This window comes from Setaria italica, chromosome III (genome assembly GCF_000263155.2).
Source record: "Setaria italica strain Yugu1 chromosome III, Setaria_italica_v2.0, whole genome shotgun sequence".
Classification (NCBI taxonomy): Eukaryota; Viridiplantae; Streptophyta; class Magnoliopsida; order Poales; family Poaceae; genus Setaria; species Setaria italica.
The window spans coordinates 9,780,030-9,789,850 of NC_028452.1; the positions used below are offsets into that span (position 1 = coordinate 9,780,030).

At 48.6% G+C, this 9,821-nt stretch overlaps 1 protein-coding gene across 1 annotated transcript; it reads right to left on the minus strand.

The window, feature by feature from the left end:
- Nucleotides 1-7,802: 7,802 nt before the first annotated feature.
- LOC101786548 (protein ROOT PRIMORDIUM DEFECTIVE 1) lies at nucleotides 7,803-9,616 on the minus strand. The gene has a single exon (XM_004961108.3). It carries the CDS (start codon nucleotides 9,546-9,548, stop codon nucleotides 8,025-8,027), a length of 1,524 nt encoding a protein of 507 aa, XP_004961165.1. The 5' UTR covers nucleotides 9,549-9,616; the 3' UTR covers nucleotides 7,803-8,024.
- Between the last annotated feature and the right edge of the window lie 205 nt (nucleotides 9,617-9,821).

Sequence of the window (9,821 nt, forward strand, 5' to 3'; positions counted from 1 at the left end):
ATGGAGCCCCTCGACTCCCTCCACCGCCTCCCTCCACCACGGCTCGCCGCCGGCGAAGCCCGGCCGGCCGCCCGCCGCCGGTCCCATCCTCTCCCTCCCTCTCTCTCTCTCTCCAAGTCCCTGGAGAAGAAGAGGAAAATTTCCTTTGATTTTAGATCCGACCCCCAAGTTTCCCCAAATTACACATAAGCCCCTCCACTTCCAAAAGAAATTACAAATAGGTCCCTGGTTTATTAAAAATCAGCCCTAAACCTCCGTTTAAGCCCTAATCCCTGTTTAACCCGTCATTTCATGTGCCAAACTCCCTCCAATTAATCCCAAATTTTACCACGTCATCCTCCAGAATACTTTCGCCGATCCATATCCAAATTTCACAAAAATAATCCTTCTACCTATTTTCCGTTCGCGTTTCCTGTTCGGAGCTCACGGTTAAAAATCGTTCCTCTTTTATTTATTTGTGTGTCTGTTTGTGTGTGCCGTAGATCGCGGATTGCCCGAGGAGGAGCCCGAGGAAGAGTGTGACCGCGAGCCCGAGCCCGAGGACCAGTACCGCGAGCCGGAACTCCCAGAAGGCTTTGGAGACGGCAAGTCCAATCTCACCCTTTTGATGCATACTTAATACCTAGTTTTTCAAACACAACCTATTGGCCTGTTTTTACAAAATGCATAGTATTTTATCGCAAGACATGGTTGGATAGCCACCCCTTGATTGTTATGAACATTCCTTGTTGTCCTATGCTTATCTCTAAATATGACTCGCTCTGTTTAGTTGATAACCGCCGCTAGAACGCTTAGGAATCTGTTACTCAAATGCAAACATTATTACAATGGTGTATTCGGGAAATTAATGTGTGCGTGTGAGAATAATGGCTTTTTGGTTCAGGAAAAGAAATGTGTGGACGGGATGGATGGGCATTCCTTGTGTGGGGTGCCCAGTTGTTGTGCTCGTACCTTGGTGGTTGAGCAACGTTGGGAGATATCCATCCGGTCGTAATTAAGGACCGAGTTGATGTGTCATCTTGCCTAATTCCACTATCGTGCAACCACTCGACCGTTGTATGGGCAACGGCTTAGCATAAATCCCACTAGCTGGATGGTTAGTCCTCAGGAGTGCTGGTGAGCAACGGAAACCCATGGAAAAGGAGTAAGATCTTAGTGACTTGAGTCCCGGTTACGGTCTCCTGAATGAGCCGTGGACCCCTTGGGTGTTCCGTGAGAACTAGCCAGTCTTAGCTAAGGTGGGTAATGGTTTTGTTAGGATCCGTACCGTCACTAAGGTGATTGTGCTACGGTACCCTACTTGTGGGAAAAGTGTACACCCTCTGCAGAGTGAAAACCTATCCGGGTAGCCGTGTCCACGGAAATGGACGAATTACGGCTTGGTCACATAACTAGTGTTTGGGCAAGGATATCATGTGTGTGTGTGTGTGTGTGTGTGTGGAATTTCAGAAGAGTCCAGCAGTTGTGCCGTGCGCCATGACGGACGGGGAGTCCGATAGCGATAAAAGCTTGGATCCTTTGTGTAGGATCAACCCCACTCAATATTTCGGGTATTAAGGGAAACTTTACAAAAACCCTTTCGAAAATGATCCCCTGCATGTGTTAAAAATTAGCTTTTCCGCAAAATAAACCCTAGCCTATCCTTGTTATACTTGTGCATAATCTTGCTTGTATCCCCTCCGTGGATGGGGTTGGACTTGTTGAGTACGTTAGTACTCACCCTTGCTTCATTGCTACAGAGGAAGACCCTGAGTTCGTCGCAGAAGACCTCGAGTAGAGGTTGTGTCCGCACCCGACGCTGCCTGTGGTGTTGCCCTGCCCAAGATGCTGCTGCTGCCGTGTAGTCCCGAGTGCTGTCTTTTGGCAGTCGCTTGGTTAGCCGCCGTTATCTATTTACTGTTTATCGCTGCGTGGCTTTCACGCCCACTCCCTCGGGAGTTGTACGGTTACTGAATTATCTGTCGAATAAATGTGTTATCAGCCTCCTGGGACTGATATTTGTATCACATTTAGTCTCTACTTATGTGGGGACGCTTCACAAGCGCTGTCTCAACCTTCTCTCACAATGAGCTGTAATTCCCTTCATTGAGGGGCTCTATGGACAAGATATAACTTAATCGATTGCCTGAAAACAAAATTCAGAAAAAAATTGAGTTAATTCAACGTTGGTCAAATTAAAACATGAAACTTCTCAATATTAATTCTATATCACTGTTGGGCAAAAATAGAATCAATAATGATAAAATAAAACTTATTAGCATAATAGTCTTATCAACAACGTTGGTCGGTAGATAAAATTATTATACTAAAAAACTTACTTTTTCTAATCAAATTTCCCGTTGTTTCCAAAAAAAAATTTGAAAAATAGACTAGAACTTTAACTTAACGCATAAATTGGCAAAATAATGCCAAAAATTCAACTTATCTTAAACTTAACACAGCGAAAACTTAATTTGGGGATTCTACCCATAGGAAAAAATCCTCAAAACTAATTTTATTTGAGCCATTAATCAATTTCCAGGAAAAATACGAAAATTCACTGGAAAAAGAAAAAAAAGGGCTCAAAGTCTACTGTTCTTCTGGCCACGCGAGAAAAGGGCCCAGTTGACGGCCTACCAGGCCCAGCTTTCCCGCGCCCGTCTGGGCCTAAAGCTTACTGTTCTGCCGGCCCACTCGCGAAAACAGCCCAGCCTAGCCGGTGCTGATGCACGCACGGCTTCCCCAGGCCGCAACCTGGGCCTAGGTCGGCAATGCTTCCTCCTGCCTTGGCTGAAAGCCGGTCCAGTGGATATCCACCGTTCGATCGCAATCAACGGCCAAGCACCGAGTTCGGGCGAAAAAAACTCGCTCGCGTCCGCTCCCCGGGCGCAACCCTAGCGCATTCGCTCCGCCCCTAGCCGCAAGCGCGTGAGAGCAAGCGAGCCGAGCGAGAGCGAGCAAGGCGGTGGTGCAGAGGACTGGAGCTCGGCAGCCCCCTCCGCAGGCCCACTCGCGGGTAGCGCAGTCACCCGAGGGTGAGTGCGTCGCCGTCGAGCGGCACTGCGAGAGGGGGATCTCTTGGAGGTGGTGGATCCCCTCCGCCGGTGGCCCCTTTTCTCGAAGGTGATGGCTCCGTGGCCTCTTCCCGGAGCAGATCCGGTGTTCCTTCGCCGACGTCAGAGCGCGAAGCCCGGCTACTAGTGGTGTGAAGATCGTCGATGCAGAGCCTGCGCGTGCATCTAGAGCCGCCGACGTGCTTCTTCCCGGAACAAATCCAGTGACATTCGAAGTAAAGGTAAGCTCCCCAACCCCCCCTCTCCCTTTCTCTGGATCTTCTCGTTTGGGTTACGGTTTGACTACCGGCGGCCGGCGGTTGAAGTCCGGCGGTCGTCATCTTTAGGGTTAGGTTCTTTCTTTGATTTGAGATCGAAATCCCCTCCTTCTAAACTTCTCTGTGTGTGCGTGTGTGCTCACCGGCAGGATTCCATTCGTGAGACAAACTTCCCCAATCTAGATAACCACCAAACTTGGCTCTAATGCCATTGATAGAACTAAATTAGCTTAGCACTAACTCAAAAAACTTAACCAGTGATCCATTGAGGTACATCCAGTGGGTATAACACTTGATCTTAGGATAACCAACAATGTCTTAGGTCTAGTCGAGTACTAACCTGAAAAACCATGGGAATGTTGGTGAGGGCAATGGTGGCGGTGTCGACAGCGAGTGTGGGCGGCGGTGGTGCGGCGCAGGTGGTGGTGGTGCTTCCCGCCGCTACAACACCTAGTAGATCGGGTCTAAGGTTTGTCAGGTGGGCGAGTGGGGCACGGCGACGAACTTTGGCGTGTGTGCCCCCGGCCCCCCGCCTATCTCTTTACAGTGCTGCACGACGGGAGGTCCGCAATCATAAGTTTGTTGTGCACCTCCGGATCAGGACGCGAGATAGGATCCGACTTCATCGTTGAACCGATCAAACTCTAACACCAGGAGTCAGATAGAGCTGGGCCAAGCCGCCAAGGTGCGCCCGCAGCGTTGCTCCAGAAGCGGCGGCTTGCGTAGCGCTTTCTAGTTCCCAAACTCGCCCTCGTTTTTCTTGTGCGCAGAAAGCGGCCTGCCGAAGGCTGACCGGAGTGAAGTACCTTTACCCGACGTCATCAGTGAGGCACCGGGCCTTGGATCTCGTGGCGTCATCCAGGACCAGCTGGCCTTACGTGTACGTACAAGTTGTATGTTCCGCAGTCTCCAGAAGGAGAAAGCGGAGAAAAGTCAGCATCGTTTGCGGAGAACTGAAGAAGAGTCGTAGAGCCGCGACGCCCGAGCACTCTTGGAAAGCGATCGGTTTCCACGTCCCAAATCCAACCCAAGAGCCGCGAGCGAGGGCGGATATGATGTCGCAATCATTCGGGCGTGCGCTCAGTGCTCTCTCCCTCAAAACTTTCTACGGCCTGGATTTCCATGTTCCAGACCCAAGACGATTCAACGAAGGTTCCTTCCTTCATTCCTCGGCGGCGTGGCGACCGGCAACGGCGAGGGATGATGCTCCGCCGCACAATCGTGCAGTTCGCGCGAAATCTACACTGTTCCTACGGCTGTTAACGCCTAGCTCTCTCTCTCGATAGCATGTTTTGAGTTGGGAAACGAGACGAGCACAGCGTGCAGGTTCTTCTTCCTCGAAGTTCCTCTGCTGGTTGCTACCCAAAACCCAAGAAGGTTCCTTACCATGCACACCTATGCTATGGCTAAGCATCTTTCGATCGAGCTGTAGCAGCGACAGATCGAGACCACTATACCCTTCCTTTTTTTAACAGAAAAAGGAAAAGGGCGAGGCAACGCCAAACAGTAGCACGGGTTGTCTCATTTTGCTTCGGCCTGGCGACTTTGACGGCAGGACGGGGACGTGGTGGCTCGCTCGCCTGGAAAGTTTTCTCCGTCGGCGTCGACCTCTGCTGGTGTTGGGCTTGAGTGTTTGACGGTTTGACCGGGAAATTAGAGGTAGCTGTGTATGAGAGCTTGTGACCGGTGACGCTGACGCCCCAGCGGGCCACGCGAGCGACCCGGGCGCTTGACTCGTTGACTGCCACCAAGCAGCCACGGCTCACTGGATCCCTGCCCGCGCGAGCAAACGCGTCCATGTACCTGCAGATTTCAACAGTGTTACCTGCAGTTTCCTTCTCCGGGTGGCCAGTCGGGCAACCAGCAGGATTCACCCATCGAACCTCATCCATATTGTTTCTAGTAAGGTGGTGTAGGGGAGATTGAGGTGTCCTGTCACATCGGATATTTGATACTAATTAGAAGTATTAAACATAGATTAATTACAAAACTAATTGCACAACCTCTAGGCTAAATCGCGAGATGAATCTATTAAGCCTAATTAGTTCATGATTTGACAATATGGTACTAGTAACCATTCGTTAATGATGGATTAATTAGGTTTAATAGATTCGTCTCACGATTTAGCTTAGGGGTTCTGCTATGAGTTTTGTAATTAGCTCATATTTAGTCCTCCTAATTAGCATCTGAACCTCCGATGTGACAATGCACGATTCGCGAGACGAATCTATTAAGCCTAATTAGTTCATGATTTGACAATATGGTGCTACAGTAACCATTCGTTAATGATGGATTAATTAGGTTTAATAGATTCGTCTCGCGATTTAGCTTAGGGGTTCTGCTATGAGTTTTATAATTAACTCATATTTAGTCCTCCTAATTAGCATCTGAACATCCGATGTGACAGTGCACGATTTCAGTGCCACAAAACCTAAAACTGGGTGCACGATTTCAGTGCGCACCTGCCAGTCGATGAAGTCCAGGGCCACACTGAGCCCTTGTTTACTTCACCTCCAACTCCCAACTTTGGCACTATGCAAAAAGAAGATTCCCCATCACATCAAACTTGCGGTACATGCATGGAGTACTAAATGTAGATGAAATTAAAAACTAATTGCACAGTTTTGTTGTACTTTGCGAGACGAATCTTTTGAGTCTAATTAGTCAATGTTTGGACAATAATTCACAAATACAAACGAAACGCTACAGTGTGCTACAGTGTCAGCACAGTAATTTGGCACCTCCCAATTTGACCAACTAAACAAGGCCTGAAATACCGCACCAGGCATCTGGAACTGGAAAGCTATTCAAGATTTCAAAAGCCAAAAGTGCAGGTACGCAACTGGTCAGGTCTTTCTCGTCCCCACGGCAAGCCGGCCAGGACTCCATTGGCAATTTGGAACTGTCGGTTGTTACCGTACGACGGCAAAGATCTCAATGCAGGATGTGTAAACAAACCAACGAGATGTTCTGTTTTTTTTTTTTTTTGGTAGAGAGGAAAAAGAAAAGCTATTGCTACAAATGGGATTCGATGCTGCAAGATGGGAGACTTTTGGAAAGGAGAGCAAGCACGTGAAACCAGGTGCAGATACTGAATAACCAAGGAGCATACGCTATTCTCTACAAAAACAAAATCACGGTACTTGCCAAAAGTTACATAAAAATTTTCCACGTAAAAGTCTTCCTATGACTGATGTGAATAGAAGGAATACACTTAGAGCTCAGTTTCTGAATAAACTAGGACGGAAACTGAACCTCTGGTTTTGGGCAGTGAGGATACAAGTAGTTCTGGTTCAATAGGTTCCTTAGACTCCAAACAATACTTGAGAATGGATTTCAAGCATCGCAGAAAAAGAAGGGAACCAAATCACACCTCTGATAATCAACTCACATTCGATTTAGAATGCCAACATATTAAGCTGAAAGGTACATCCATTCATTTATTGGTTTTATAGAGTAAACATCTCTTTGTTTCTTTGTCATCAGACTTAACAGGCACTGGCACCAGCTAATGGAGAAATCAAAAGGTCTAACACTAGTCCAAGGAAAGAAGTCAAAAGGTCTAACACATGTCCAAGGAAAGAAGGTTTAACACCCATGCTAACGCTGGCACTTACAAAGACTGATAACAGATGACTGATTTCCAAACAACAAGCTTGTCTTTGGAACAACTGAAACTACATGCATGGTTCCGCAAAGGGTTAAAAAGCAACTATTATGAACTACAAGGCTGTAGCTGTATTTAACTGAGTAAACAGCGGAGCACCATTTTTTTCAAGAGAGGGCCAACATAGCTAACAGATGGTAGATTAATATGTTTTCTTATACTAAATCCTTATATACAGGTCAGAACAAAATTTATATCACAAGGAATGATGAATTGTACCTCTCCCAAATTTCTGAAAATGGCAGATTTCAGACCATGGATATAGAATGACAAGAGTAAACTGAAGTGATGAATGTGTTATTGAATTTTAACAGTGCCACTTATTTACCTTTAAGTTCAGTTTAGGCATTCCACTATTCCAGTTGTTTGCATTTCGCATTTCTTGCCTCCGCCTTCTTGTTGTGGCTTCCACTTGAACAAGCACTTGGTTCAGTGGCAATTACTAAGAAACAAGTATGTCTTGGAAACAAAATGAACTACAGGCATCATTGCGCCAAAGTTTAAACACTACTATTATCCATTTATCTGCCACCCAGTCCACTCAAAACTCGAGCTACTACTCTACATGACTTATTCCTTAAAAAGACAAAAAGAAAACTCTACATGACTTCATAACAACTGAAATATTTTTTGTAATGAAAAGGTCAAGATGTCTAACAAAGATGTTAGGTATTCATGCACGGTCTCTTGAAACACAATCCTTACATATAACACTATGGATATTTATATATCAAGATATGACTGATCATACAGTTCAAATCTTAGAACAATAACCTGAACCCCAGCCGTGACTCGTGATGACTATACACACATTTCTGTCAACTATAGTTTTGCAAATCTGTGATTTTTAACATTCACCAGAGGATTAATCTTGTAGAATTTTCAACATTATCATGTAGGTTCCTCAAAAGTGTGTTCTACTGATGTTCTCGGTAACAAAAATCAGTAGGGCACCTCAAAAGACAAACAGCTTTGCAGCTAGATATTATAAAGAACTAGCATTTGAGACTAATAATTCTATCAACCAAAAGCTTAAAACAGCTCAATTTACCACCGTTCCCTTGGTCTGCCATCAGGAAATACAGGAACAGCTGCCCTGCCATTGGCAGAACCATCAGTGTTTTTCATAGTAACCTCAACTTCTTGTGGACTTGAGTCATCATCTGCAAAGTCTGGCGGCGCGTCATCATTCTCACCAAACCAACCATCGCCCCATTGGTAGCCACCATCCGATTTGCCACCAGAAAGTTCACTAATAAAATCTTCCATATCTGACAGTCCCTCATCTTCATCATATTCTTCGTCACTTCCTTCATCTGACAATCGCACAGCTCCATTGGCTCCCTCAGCTTCCTCACTGGTCCTAGCCCCACCTCTTCTAGGGAAACGCGGGACAACAACGAGAGCCCTCATTTTCTCCTTAAGCAGCACCAGCTTGTTCTTCTCAACCAGCTGTGAGTCCTTGTATGCTTCGCGGAGGAAGACTGAGTCCCTATCCCCTTTGAATGATACATAAAACATGTCTGGGTGACGAATGATCATGCCCCGCAAGGATTGCGAGAATCGGAACTCCTCCCTGAAGTGCGTCAGGTGATCCACCAACGTGCGCTTCTCAACTGTTAAGCTAAGAATCTCATGAACCACTCCGCAAGCATGCTTCTCCTTCTCAGCAGACCCAGACCGCAGGTGCGAGAAGTCAGCATATGGCGAAATATATGGCATTTCCTTGAACTGCCCAATCCTGCGTGCCTCTCCCCGCGTCAATTTCAACCCCTTGGGCAGCTTCACCCGGTTGAACTTGAGCGGCCTGTCAATTATCAAATTCCTCTCCTCAGCTTCCCTTGCTCGATTCTCCTCCTCCGCGAGCTCGGCCGCAGACACCGCCAGCTCGGGGTCCCAATGGGTGAGCTCCAGCCCCGGCCCTCGGTCCATCCGGACGATACGGAAGTACTGTGGGTACCTGAGGCAGATGGTATCGCGGAACTCCGGCGGGAGACCGAGGTCGTGCTTGAGGTGCGCGATCTTCTCGATGAGGATGCGCTTCTCCTGCGACATCATGAGGAGCTTGCGGAGCTTGGTGACGGCGAGGCCCTCGGACTCGTTCTTGAGTTGGAGCTCGTCGAGGTAGAGTCGCTCGGCGGCGGGGGTGAGGCGGAACTTGAGGGAGTAGACGCCCTCCTCGACGATCTCGAAGACGCCCGGGAAGCGCTTGAGGAGCGCGATGAGGCGGCGCTTGCGGGTGAGGCCGAGGTCGCGGCGGAAGCGGCCGAGGTCGCGGAGGCTCATCACGCGGTCGGGCTGCGCGACGAGGATGTTGCGGAGCTTGAGCACCAGCTTGAGCTTCTTGTCCCGCTGGATCACGTTGTCGAAGGGGACCTCCTTGCGGCGCTTCACGGCGGCCTGCGCCACCACCAGCGCCGGCCGCGGGCGGAGGCGCAGCGGGAACGGCGGCGGCGCGCGCGGGTGGAGAGGGAGGGAGGCCCCAAGGAAGAGGGACTTGGGGACCGCCGCCGCCGCCGGGTGGAGAGCGGCGGGCGGGGAAGGGAAGGGGAGCAGCAGCTTGGCATCCATTTCCGCCGCGGGGGTTTGCTTGCCCGCTCGCTCACCCTCGCCGCACCGGGAGTGGTAGGGATAAACCTCTCTGTTCCCCTTGACGCGTTGGATATTTTGGGTCCTGCACGAGCGATATTTTTGGGAGCATGTGATTGGGCTCGGCCTTTATTCGGCCTTAACATGTGGGCCTGTATTGAGAAGAAAGGTTCCCTGCTGGGCTTGGCCATTGACAATGGCCATGGGGCTAGCCCAGTTACTGCTTTCTCTCTTCTGTGTTTCCTGGAGCAAACA